At 44.3% G+C, this 13654-nt stretch overlaps 1 protein-coding gene across 1 annotated transcript in view; it reads right to left on the reverse strand.

Moving 5' to 3' along the window:
• Positions 1-13654, reverse strand: part of LOC137367180 (dynein axonemal heavy chain 8-like) — a 2531605-nt gene that overhangs the window by 1138563 nt on the left and 1379388 nt on the right. Inside the window, exon 120 of the mRNA XM_068028616.1 lies at positions 1454-1588. Coding sequence (XP_067884717.1) covers positions 1454-1588 — 135 coding nt within the window. The remainder of the gene's footprint in view (positions 1-1453; positions 1589-13654) is intronic.

Genomic DNA, 13654 nt, shown 5'->3' on the forward strand with positions numbered 1-13654 from the left:
GTGAGCCTTTGACGATGATTCACCCTCCTACTGAAGGCCAAGAAGACTGCCCCTGGCTTTGGAGGGACCGTGATCTCATATGCTCTTGCTTGAAAAGGATGTTTGAGGTTCAATACTCCTGTGATCATGCTCTGAGATCAGTCTTTGAGAATGTGCAGCAACTGACAGCTGTGACTTTGGATTCTACATCTATTATTTGTGGGAACATCAGAAAAGCGTTTCTTTCATTGCAGGAATTAATACATATCACAGAATCCTTACAGTGCAGAAGGAGGCCATTTGGCTCATCATGCCCGCACAGGTTCTCCACAGTTCCATTCCCCCGCCTTCTTCCCAGAACCATACACATTCTTCCTTTTCATATAACTGTCTAATTTCCTTTTGAATGCTTCAATTGAACCTGCCTCCACCACACTGTCAGGCAGCACACCCTAACCATTCACTGCATGAAGAAGTTTTTCCTCATGTCACTTTTGCTTCTCTTACCAAATACTTTTGTTCTCAATCCTTACATGAGTGGGAACAGTTTCTCTCTATTTACTCTATCCAGAGCCCTCATGATTTTGAATATCTCTATCAAATCACCTTTCAGCCTTCTCTTCTCCATGGAAAATAGTCCTAACTTCTCCAATCTATCTTCATAATTGAAATTCCTCATCCCTGGAACCATTCTCGTGAATCTTTTCTGTACTCTCTCCAATGCCCTCACGTCTTTCCTCAAGTGCAGTGGCCTGAACTGAGCTACGGGGTGCAACTTGCTGCCCTGACTTTCAAAACCTGGGGTTTAGGCTACTCAGGATTTTCAAAAACTGAGTGCTGTCAATAAACCAGCCATCATACTGATATTTGCAATGGTAACAGCTGGCGATGACTTCTGTCAGGCTGACATTTGTTAGAATAACAGCATATGTCAGTCATCTGATGTTCCACTCAGACCATCATGCAAGTGACACATGGCTCTCGACATGCAGTCAGTTGCAGTAACTTTTCAGAAGCAAGTTGCCATAACAAGAGGGCCAGCTCAATCCAGTGCTCAGTTTCTAGGGAAAACACTGGACATTTGGAGCTCATTGTAAAAAAGGAGCACAATCATGTCATATGTTGTTCTTTATGGATATTAATGCAGATCTGCCTTTAAGCTTCACCAGGGAGGCAGCCTTGAAAATCTGTGGTCTCCTGCTGTCTGACATGCAAATTTAATCTATGTCTTACTCCAGCTGAGATAAATCATACCTACTCCAACGCAGAGATGGAAAAAAGATAGAAGCTTCAGGTCTAGGATCAAAAGTATAAAGCAAATTCCTAATAGTGACACATTTCCTCATTACATAAATTTTATTGGCTCTCTTGATCTGCTGCCACCTTCAGCCTGATTTATCCTCTGTTGGTAGAATAACACAGCCATTTTAGTGTGTAAAACACATTAATGAAATAGTCTCCCAAATTTACTCACCAGTTTAGACAGATTCATGTCTCTCAGAACTCTCATGACAATTGTTGGTTCACTGTCTTCTGGCCGTGCTCTCTTCTGAGCTCCCAATGTCCTCAGTACAGAAAGAATGTTTCTCAAGCCAAAGTCATAATGAACCTAGCAGCAATTAATTTGACAAGAAGTAAAATTATTGACTGAACTATTCTTTAAAGGAAGTTTTCTGCAGTTTGCAATCAAATGAATTCCACCGGCATAAAGGCTATGTATTCAAATGTTTGATGGCAACTTGTACAGCCATTCTTGTGTTAATTAGTAAATGCTGGCCTTGCCAGTGACGCTCATAGCCCATGAACAAATAAAAACAAAGTTTGCTTAGGTGTGGAATTGCCATTTAAAAATAAAAACAACTTTTATGAAAGGTATAATGAAGCACAATAAAAATACACACCTTCAAAACCTTTCAGTACTACAATTAAACCAACAGACTCACACCTTGCCTTCTCTCTGTCATTCACAATCACAGTGTCTGCTTGGCCACAATGTAAAAATAAAACCCACCATAAAATAAACACTCCAAACCAAACTTATAAATCAAATCATTCCATACTTCATACAAAAGTCAAACAATCACCATTAGGGGAGACAGTGGCATAGTGGCAATGTCAGTGGACTAGCAATCCAGAGGCCCAGCTAATGTCCAGGTAACATGGGTTTAAATCCCACCATAGCAGCTGGTGAAATTTATATTCAATTAATTAATGCAATTAATTCATTTAAAAGATCTGGAATTGAAAGCTAGTCTCAGTAATGGTGCCATTAAGCTATCATTAATTGTCGTTAAAAACCCACCTTGTCACTAATGTCCTCTAGGGAAAAAGAATCTGCCATCCTTGCTTGGTCTGGCCTACATGTGATTCCAGACCCACAGCAATGTGACTGACTCTTAACTGCCCTCTGAAATGGTCCAGTAATCCACTCAGTTGTCAAGGGCAATTCAGGATGGGTAACATCCCCTGAAAGAATATATAAAAAATAGTGTCTGTCTTCTGTGTGATTTTGCCTGTTCTCATGCTCCTGCCTGTTTGATTTGGTTTGGTTAGCACAACAGTCAGCACAATTTTCAGCATTCGAACATGTACTTCACTCTGTAAGTACCCATTTTTATTCTCCTGTGTGGCTCCAGACCCTAGAAGGATCCAATATAATCGATTCACATCAAGTCACATGCAGGGTTTTAAAGGTAGCCTGCACTGGTTTTTAGGGAAAACACTAGAACAAAGTTACATTTAGATATGATGGGGAATCACAGTGTAGGAAAATTTGGTTGGATTATACTCAGTTTGGAGCTCATTATATTAAAGGAGCACTTTTATGTCATGTTTTGTTCTTTGTGGATATTAATCCAGATCTGCCTTTGATGTTTAAGCATCACCAGGGAGGCAGCCTCGAAAATCTGTGGTCTCCTGCTGTCTGGCATGCAAATTTAATCTATATCTTAACCCACATGAGACAAATCATACCTACTCCAATGCAGGTTTAGGGTCAAAAATACAAAGCAAATTCCTAATAGTGACAAGTTCCTCATTGCATAAATCTTATTGGCTCTCTTGATCTGCTGCCACCTTCAGCCTGATCTATCCTCTAAAACCTATGTTGGTAGAATAACATAGCCATTTCAGTATTTAAAACACATGCAGGGTTTTCAAGGATGCCTGCTCTGGTTATCACAATAGCACAGCAAACAAATCATATTCTCCTCACATACCAGCAGTGCTATCCCAGTGCAGCTGGTGGAAGGTTGCTGAATTTCAGTTGAGAAGACTGCAGTTGGCTTTGGAGGTCACTTTTGAGCAGCTCTGGGCATAGAAGGCCCGGCTGCAGACAGCAGCATCTCAGCAGCAGTTGCATCAATCTGGGCTGGCTTTTTTTTATTCGTTCATGGGATGTGGGCATTGCTGGTATGGCCTGCATTTATTGCCCAGCCCTAATTGTCCTTGAGAAGGTGGTGGTGAGCTGCCTTCTTGAACCGCTGCAGTCCATGCGGGGTAGGTACACCAACAGTGCCAGCTGACAGGCAACAATAAGGGCACCAACAGAGTGGCAATGGTGGGAGGACGAAAGTTATCTTCCTGATAGAGGACAGCAAGTTCATGCTCCGTGGAGCCACTGACACTGCCCTGGGACATTTCTTAGTGTAGATAGTTTGAGTGGTTAGTTTTAGCTACACTATATTTTTAATCTGATATTAATCGGTTAAAGCAGTTAGTTCTATATCACTGTATTAAGAAATCAATGAGTTACAATTAATCCGAGCACCATGATTGAGTTATGCATGCATTGATTAAGTTACAGTATTGATTAATCGACTAATGTACAAACTTAAACAGTTTTTTTGTAATCTGCTGTGGCCAGTAAAGCTGGCTGTCCGTGTTAAGCGAGGTATTGCAAGCTTCAAATAACCCTTTGGTAGTGCAAGACTTAATGGACTTCACAGGCAACATTAATCAGGTGCATCTGTGAGAATGAATAGAGTTCTGTGCAGCATAGACAGTATTTCAGCCAAAGAGTCTGGGACCTTGGACAGCATGGGTACTGCTTTGTTGACGTGCATTTTCTTTTTAGTCATTCATGGGATGTGGGTCTCGCTGGCTAGGCCAGCATTTATTGCCCATCCCTAACTGCCGGTGAGAAGGTGGTGGTGCCTTCTGAAGCGCTGCAGTCCTTGGGTGTAGGTATACCAACAGTACTGTTCGGAAGGGAGTTCCAGGATCTCAACCGAGCGACAGTGAAGGAATGGCAATATAGCTCCAAGTCAGGATGGTGTGTGACTTGGAGGGGAATTTGCAGATTGTGGATTTCCCATGCATCTGCTGCCCTTGTCCTTCTAGGTGGGTTTAGAAGGTGCTGTCGAAGGAGCCTTAGTGAGTTGCTGCAGTGCATCTTGTAGAGGATACACACGGCTGCCATAGTTCATCAATGGTGAAGGGAGTGAATATTGAAGGTGGTGGATGGTGTGCCACTCAAATGGGCTGCTTTTTCCTGGATGGTGTCGAGCTTCTTGAGTGTTGTTGGAGCTGCACCCACCCAGGCAAGTGGTGAGTATTCCATCACACTCCTGGCTTGCTCTTTGCAGATGGTGGCCAGGCGTTGGGGAATCAGGAGGTGAGTTACTTGCTGCAGAATTCCCAGAATCTGACCAGCTCTTGGAGCCACAGTATTTAGGGGGCTGATCCAGTTCAGTAGCTGTTCAATGGTAACTGCCAGGATGTTGATAGTGGGGGATTCAGTGATGGTAGTGCCATTGAACTTCAAGGGCAGATGGTTAGATTCTCTCTTGCTGATGATGGTCATTACCTGGCACTTGTGTGGCATGAATGTTGCTTGCCACCTGGATGTTGTCCAGGTCTTGCTGCATGTGGACACAGGCTGCTTCAGTATCTGAGGATGGTGCCGTATATTGTTTGTCCATGTTTGGACCAAGGCTGTAATGAGGTCAGGAGCTGTGGCCCTGGTGAAACCCAAACTGAGTGTCAGTGAGCAGTTTATTGCTCAGCAAGTGCCGCTTTATAGCACAGTTGATGACCCCTTCCATCACTTTGCTGATGATTGAGAGGAGACTGATAGGGCGGTAATTGGTCGGGTTGGATTTATTCTGCTTTTTGTGTACAGGAAATACTGGGCAATTTTCCAGACTGCTGCGTAGATGCCAGTGTTATAACTGTACTGTGTTACGAGAGTTTCCATATTTTTGTTAAAACTTGGAATCTATATTTTAAAACTGAAGAGGCTGAACTTTGGGTGTTTTTTTGAAAGGAAGTTCATCACAGGTTGACCAGTAAACATGTTTTTACTGGAAAGCATGTGATTTCAATTAAACATAGCAGGGGTTTGACTTAAGAGCTATTTTTTATTGTGACAAGACAGAAGTTATTATTATCATGGACTTGCCTGGAAAAAAAGTTTAGTTTCACTTTGAACTGTTAAAAGCCAGCTAGTTTTTGGACTAAAAAAGGCAGTTGGAGACCAGAAGAAAATCCTGACCACTGTTACCTCCCTTTGAAGAATCTCTGCTCTTGAAAAGCAAAAACCTGTATGAAGTTGTATTCTTGCCTCCTGTGTTTTTAAGAATTTCTGTAACTTTGCAGAAACATTGCATCTTCAAAAGAACTTTGCATCAAATGTGTGAGTACTGAAGCCTCTGTTGTTGCACACCTGATGGAAGACCGAAGGGAAGCCTTCTGTCGCTGAATTTCTTTGTCTGTCAGACAGACTGTTCATCAATCTCGCCTGGAAAGATTCCTAGTGGCAGCCACCTATTTGACTTTGGGACACCTCACCAAAACAAAGGACTTCCATATGCAGTCCAACTTATTTTTATTCCTTCTATTTCGTTGTAATAGCTGTAAACAAAAATCCCTTTTGTTCCCAGTTAATCGGTTTTTGGATGTATGTGTTTGTGCGTGCGGGCGAGGATAAAATAGTTTCATATCTCAACTCACATATATATTTATTTCATTATTGGTTAAAACTTGGTTTATAATAAACAGATAATTTTGTGGTTTATTAAAGAAACCTGGTTGGTGTGCTTTATTCTGGGGATAAATCTAATTGACTGTTTCAGTAAGTGGGAGAATGTATTGATATGTTGTGACCTGTGGAGAGGTGGGACTGAATTAACAGTGCATTTCCCCTGCCTTGGTTTTAACAACTGGAATAGCGTGGCCAAGGGCACGGCTGGTTCTGCAGCACAGGTCTTCATTACTATTGCTGGAATGTTGTCAGGGCCCATAGCCTTTGCAGTATCCAATGCCTTGTGCCGTTTCTTGATATCACATGGAGTGAATTGGATTGGCTGAAGAGTGGTGTCTGTGATGCTGGGGACCGCAGGAGGAGGCTGAGATGGATCATCCACTCGGCACTTCTGGGTGAAGATGGATGCAAATGCTTCAGCCTTGTCTTTTGCATTGAAGTGCTGGACTCCCCCATCATTGAGGATGGGATATTTGTGGAGCCTCCTCCTCCTGTTAGTTGTTTAATTGTCCACCAACATTTATGACTGGATGTGGCAGGACTGCAGAGCTTAGATCTGATCTGTTGGTTGAAGTCGTAATCAAAAAACTCTCTCACTGGACCAGTAACAGCTAGAGCCAATTACTAGCCAGCTCGCCTCTGACTGCCGGGGGTGTGATGGTCAGAAAAGCATTAAAAACAGAAGTCTAGTAAGGCCTGCAGGTGCATAAATAATAGCAGACTTCAGAGGCAGAACCATGGACCAAAAGACAAAGTGCTTCTCCACATGGCAAGGGATCAAGACCAAAAACAGAGAGAGGACATTTGCATCAATCTGCGACCAAAGCTCAACCAGGAAGCGCACCTATGAGATCTGTAAAGTTATTTTTCTAAGTTTGTTAAGTACAATTTTAATTCTAGAGTCATGGAGTTATACAGCACTGAAAGAGGCCCTTCGGCTCATCGTGTCTGTGCCAGCCATCAAGCACCTAACTATTCCAATCCCATTTTCCAGCACTTGGCCCATAGCCTTGTATGCTATGGCATTTCAAGTGCTCATCTAAATACTGCTTAAATGTTGTGAGGGTTCCTGTCTCTACCACCCCTTCAGGCAGTGCGTTCCAGATTCCAACCATCCCCTGGGTGAAAACATTTTTCCTCAAATCCCCTCCAAACCCCCTGCCCCTTGCCTTAAATCTATGCCCCCTGGTTATTGACCCCTCCGCTAAGGGCAAAAGCTTCTTCCTATATAACCTATCAATGCCCTTCATAATTTTGTATACCTCAATCAGGTACCCGCTCAGCCTTCTCTGCTCCAAGGAAAACAACCCTAGCCTTTCCAGTCTCTCATCATAGCTGAAATGCTCCATCCCAGGCAACATCCTGGTAAATCTTCTCTGCAACCTCTCCAGTGCAATCACATCCTTCCGATAATGTGGTGCCCAGAACTGCACACAGTACTCCAGCTGTGGCCTAGCTAGCGTTTTATACAGCTCCATCATAACCTCCCTGCTCTTCTATTCTATGCCTCAGCTAATAAAGGCAGGTATCCCATATGCCATCTGAACCACCTTACCTACCTGTGTTGCTGCCTTCAGTGATCTATGGACAAGTACACCAAGGTCCCTCTAACCCGCTGTACGTCGTAGGGTCCTACCACACATTGTATATTCCCTCGCCCAAAATGCATCACCTCACACTTCTCAGGATTAAATTCCATTTACCACTGCTCTGCCCATCTTACCAGCCCATCCATATCGTCCTGTAATCTAAGGCTTTCCTCCTCACTATTTACGACACCACCAATTTTCGTGTCATCTGCACACTTACTGAACATACCTCCTGTATTCAAGTCTAAATCATTAATATACACAACAATCAGCAAGGGTCCCAGCACCGATCCCTGTGGTACACCACTGGTCACAGGCTTCCACTCGCAAAAATAACCCTCGACCATCACCCACTGCCTCCTGCCACTAAGTCAATTTTGGATCCAATTTGCCAAATTGCCCTGGATCCCATGGGGTCTTACCTTCTTAACCAATCTCCCATGTGGGACCTTATGAAAAGCCTTACTGAAGTCAATGTAGACTACATCAACTGCTTTACCCTCATCGACACATCCAGTCACGCCTCGAAAAATTCAATCAAGTTAGTGAGACACGATCACCCCCTGACAAAGCCATGCTGACTATCCCTGATTAATCCCTGCATCTCCAACTGGAGATTAATCCTGTCCCTCAGAATTTTTTCCAACAGTTTCCCAACCACTGATGTTAGTCTCACTGGCCTGCAATTACCTGGTTTATCCCTGCTATCCTTCTTGAATAATGGTACCACATTCGCTGTCCTCCAGTCCTCTGGCACCTCTCCTGTGGCCAGAGATGATTTGAGAATTTGTGTCAGAGCCCCTGCTATCTCCTCCCTTGCCTCACATAGCAGCCTGGGATACAACTCATCTGGGCCTGGGGATTTATCCATTTTTAAGCCTGCTGAAACAGCAATTGCTTCCTCCCTTTCAATGCTAATTTGTTCAAGTATATCACAATCCCCCTCCTTGATCTCTACACCTGCATCGTCCTTCTCCACAGTGAACACAGATGAAAAGTAATCATTTAAAACCTCACCTATGTCCTCTGGCCCCACACACAGATTGCCACTTTGGCCCCTAATGAGCCCTACTCTTTCCCTGGTTATTTTCTTGCCCTTGATATACTTTCAAACGCCTTAAGATTTTCCTTTATCTTGCCCGCCAGTGTTTTTTCATGCCCCCTCTTCACGCTCCAAATTACTTTTTGAAGTACCCTCTACACTTTCTATACTCCTCTAGTGCCTCCGCTGTTTGCAGCGCTCTGAATCTGCCATAAGCCTCCTTTTTTTCCCTTATCCAATTCTCTATATCCCTTGACATCCAGGATTCTCTGGACTTGTTGGTCCTACCCTTTACCTTAATGGGAACATGTTGGCTCTGAACTCTCACTATTTCCTCTTTGAATGACTCCCACTGGTCTGATGTAAACTTTCCTGCAAGTAGGTGCTCTCAGTACACTTTGACCAGATCCTGTTTTATCAGATTGAAATCAGTCTTCCCCCAATTCAGTACCTTTATTTCCAGTCCATCTTTGTCCTTTTCCATAACCACCTTAAATCTTACATAGTTATGGTCACTATCCCTGAAATGCTCCCCCACTGACACTTCTACCACTTGTCTGGCTTCATTCCCCAGAATTAGGTCCAGTACCGCCCCTCCTCTTGTTGGACTTTCTATGTGCTGGCTCAAAAAGCTCTCCTGAATGCATTTTAAGAATTTTGCCCCCTTTAAGCCTTTTGCACTAATAGTGTCCCCTCTAATATTGGGGAAGTTGAAATCCCCCACTATTATTACCCTATTATTTTTGCACCTCTCTGAGATTTGCCTACATATCTGCTCCTCTATCTCTCCCTGACTGTTTGGAGGCCTGTCGTACACTCCCAACAAGTGATTGCCCCTTTTTATTTTTAAGTTCTACCCATATGGGCCTCATTTGAGGAACCTTCTCAGATATCATCCCTCCTTACAGCAGTAATTGACTTCTTAATCAACAGTGCAATGCCACCTCCTCTTTTACACCCTCCCCTATCACCTCTTAAGATTCTATATCCTGAGATATTGAGTTGCCAGTCCTGCCCTTCCCGCAACCATGTCTCAGTGATGGCAATAATATCAGATTCCCATGTGTTAATCAATGCCCTCAATTCATCTGCCTTACTGGTAAGACACCTTGCATTAAAATAGATCCAATCCAGCCTTGCATTATTCCCTTGTGCCTTAACAGGTCTACATTTGCTCTGCCTTCCAGACTAACCTTCTCTTCTATATTTGATTGTACATCACCCCCGACTGTACCTCCACTCTGTAGCCCATCCCTCTGCCAAATTAGTTTAACCCCCCCCTCCCCCCACAACAGCACGAGCAAACCTCCCAGCAAGGATGTTGGTCCCTTTCCGGTTCACTCCATGCTGTCTTGGTTCTTCAGGATCCCTACCCTGCCAAAAGAAGGTGCAGTCTTGCTCTGTTAGAGATCCGCTTGCAGGGAGGCGTGTCTCCTGAAGTGCTGCAATGTCCACGTTGAGTCTACTGAGCTCGTTGTTAATGACGGCGGTCTTCCGAGAATTGTTGATTTGTGTAGGGTCTTCTGACAGGCCAGGACACATAGTTCTGATGTTCCAGCTTGCAAAACTAAGGGCTGGTACCTTCTTTCCTTTTTTTATCGTGCTGTTTGGTGCGGTGTTGCAGTCGGCTTTTCGGGCAATGACCCTGAGCTCCAAGCACCCATTGAAGCAGGTGGACTGTGGCGGGACAGAACCTTATTGACCGGGGGCTGCCCGGTTTGAGGCGGGCAGTAGCTGTCCAGTGAGATGCGATGACCTCTCCCACTGACAAAGGCAACCCGTGGCGCCCAATCTCTACGCCAATTGAGCTGGATTTATAACCTGTAACTGCTGACTTCCGTGTTGTTTCGGTCGCTGTGAGGCGACTATGGAGTGAACTCTCCATGGCGCATGCCTGGGCGGATGTATGGAGATTGTGGGTTGCCCAAGCATCAAAACCATCCTCTCGGCCTTCTTGGTGGGGTCCAAAGGAGTGCAGAGCACGATGTTTGGCACCGGTATGGCCGCAGGAACTGCCGGAAACATGCCAAGGGTGACACATGACCGCCTACGGGGTTCCGCTCCAGATTTTCTGTTAGGGTTTACTCCCTTAGCCTTGGACTCTCCCGAGATGCCCACAAGGCATAATAGCAAACTGATATTGCATGACTTCAGTCTGAGCTTCCACTGCCGCAGTCAGGCTTCTATTGGAAGCTGCTAATGCTGCAATGGAAGTTGAGACATCCACCATCAGACACTACATATTGGTTGGATCCACCGGTGTGTTCTTGGAGTGAGCACCACTTCCATGCTGGAAAGGATGGGCTCCAAAGTCTGCCAAAGCCCTGTGCAAAGTTGGTGCTGGAGACATTCATGCTTCTTCACATTGACTGCAGGCTTTCTGGGAGCCTTCCAAATGCTATGAATTGAATTGCTTACCTGAGTCCTCTGCAGCAGAACAGGTGTGTGACATCACCCTTCAGGGAGCTGGCACCTCAACTACCCTTGCCCCTGGCCTGGCTGTAGGCTACTCATCACTGGTGTCTCACCATGTGCAGATCCTGCCTCTCTGCTATCCTCTAAATTACGTGCAATGCCAGTATCTGAGCTGGTGGCTGCGAGTGCAAAATCAAGTCCTATGTCTTCATCATCATTGTCATCTTGCTGCTCCTTCACTAAATGGCCAGGTTGCACTTGAGAGTGTAGGATGAAGGGGAGGTAGGATGTGAGAAGGAGGATGATAGGATACTGTCATCTTTGATAGTTTCAGCTCCTCCACTGCCAATGGCCTCAGCAATGGGGGTCCCACAAATGGCTAGTACTGTATCCTCAATGTGGGTCAGAGCATTCGCATGCAACTGCCCCCCTCCTGTGTGCTCCTGCTATCTTCAGTTATGTTCCACCTTGCCGTGCATTGAAGAGAAGGAAGTGTGTGTGTTGTGCAATTGGTTTGACTCATGTGGCTGTCATGGTTGAATAGCTGTCAGTGTGTGCAAGCTGTGAGATGTAAGGTGTGAGGTTTGCAGCAACGCTAAGTGTGCGAGGGTGCAGGTTCACATATGAACATCAGGTATAAGTCCTGGTTAATAGAGATTGCTGGTAGGTGAGTGATGTGTCTATGATGAATTGAGCAGGGTCAGAGGCAAGCAGTGTAGTTGGTCGGATATAGCATTTGTAGATTCACTGTCCTTGACTAGTAAAGTCACTGAACTTTTTGCAGTACCCGCGTCTTCGGGGGTTGACCCCTGGCAATGACCTCTATGGCTATCTGGTCTGACTTCCTTCTCAGCATGAGTCTGAAATACCTTCAGGCCTCCTGCAGTTCCAGGACAACTCTCCTCCATTCCACCCCTTTGGCCAATGCCTTCAAATGTGGTGTCCATAAACCTTGGATAGCACTCTCCCCCTTATTGCCATTCTTCTGTCTTTTCTAGGTCACATTAAGCTCCCACGGGACTTCTAGCACCTACTCCACCCATAATGCACCTCCCCTTTAAGAGGCGCAGGTGAGCTTTAAGCAGTGCAGGCTGGCTTTAACTGGTGTTAACCACTCACAATATTGTCCCTTACTCAGGCATCCATCAATCAACAGCATGTTTAATACTGGCAGAATGCTGAAATCATTTAAAATAGCACGCAGCATGAAGTTTACATGCGACCTGCACTACAGTCATCAGATGTGGATTAATCAGCATCATGATCCCTGTGCTGAGTTTCAAGTGTTATGAAAGTGATTCTGTTTTTGTTAAAAATATTTTTTAATGGAATTTATAGTTAAACTGAATAAATGTTGGACCAGTTTTTTTTTTAAAAAGCGAGCCATCAAGGGGGCACTGAAGGAGCTGGATTGGCAACAATGATACTAGTTGTCACATGACTCAAGTTAAAGATAGAACAGAACCCCTGGTAACAGGGGCTGAGAAGTGATAAACGCTCTTGATTGGACAAGCTCAGCAGTAGCAGAGAGCACCTGGGATGGGCAGAAAACTCGCAAGCTTTTTGGTTGTGTCAGTGTGTGTTTTACTTCTGGAGTGAGCAGCTGATAAAGTCAGGTCTGCTGAAGAAGTGTAAAACGGAGAGAAGACCACAACCCAACTCGCTTTCCAGCATCTCTGTAAAACCTTGAGAAATCCACTGTGTCAATTCATCTAATTTCCTGTCTTTGAAGAAAGCCGACTAAATTACTTTTCAACGCCGCTGAAAAATAACTGTTCTGAAAGACATCATGACCTGTCACGTGTACTCAGAAGTTAGACTGTATGTCAGTTTTGGAACTACATATTTTCTCTGCTGTTTTCTTCAAAAATGAGCAAGTGTTTTATTTTGTCGTAACAGAGCTCTGAATTTAAAAATTCCCTACTATTTTTTCGGTTGTGTGTGTGTATTGATGTGGTTTTACTTCATTACTAATTACTGATAATTTTGTTGTTCATTGAAGAAACCTGGTTAGTGTGTTCTAATCTTGGAAAAATAGAGGAGATGATTGATCATAGCGATAAGTGGGAAAATTTAAAATAATATGTTGTAACCTGTGGGGAAGTGGGACTAGAATAAACACTTCACTCCTCCCGCCTCGGTTGTAACACAAGGACAATAGAATTTTGACCCGACCATTTTTCAGACAAGATGTTAATTGGAGGCAACATCTGCCCTCTAAAGTGAACATAAAAGATCCAACAGCATTATTTTGGAGAAGAGCAGAGGAGTTGACCTGGCCAATATCACAGAGAGATCGGGGAACAGAGTGCTTCATAAACTTAGTGCTAAAATCAGGAATTTGGTGCAAATAGAGACATATTGTCGAAGCTTTTCATCTTGCACTCATCAGGACAATCCGCAAGAATAACCAATGTAAGGGAAAACAACAACTTATGCTGCATGAGAAGCGAGTGCTGATTGGTTGGCAAGTGAACTCTGATTGGTAAAGGTGTTGCCATGGAGAATGCACCAGTTTACGGTGACTGACAGTGAACTGCCAATTTTGTTGAAATTTTAACCAGGTTGCTTGACTCTGATTGGTCAAGGCATTACCTTGGGGAATGAGCCAGTGAATGACTGTCACTTATTTTGTTCAGCTGAAAC

This window comes from Heterodontus francisci, chromosome 3 (assembly GCF_036365525.1).
Source record: "Heterodontus francisci isolate sHetFra1 chromosome 3, sHetFra1.hap1, whole genome shotgun sequence".
Classification (NCBI taxonomy): domain Eukaryota; kingdom Metazoa; phylum Chordata; class Chondrichthyes; order Heterodontiformes; family Heterodontidae; genus Heterodontus; species Heterodontus francisci.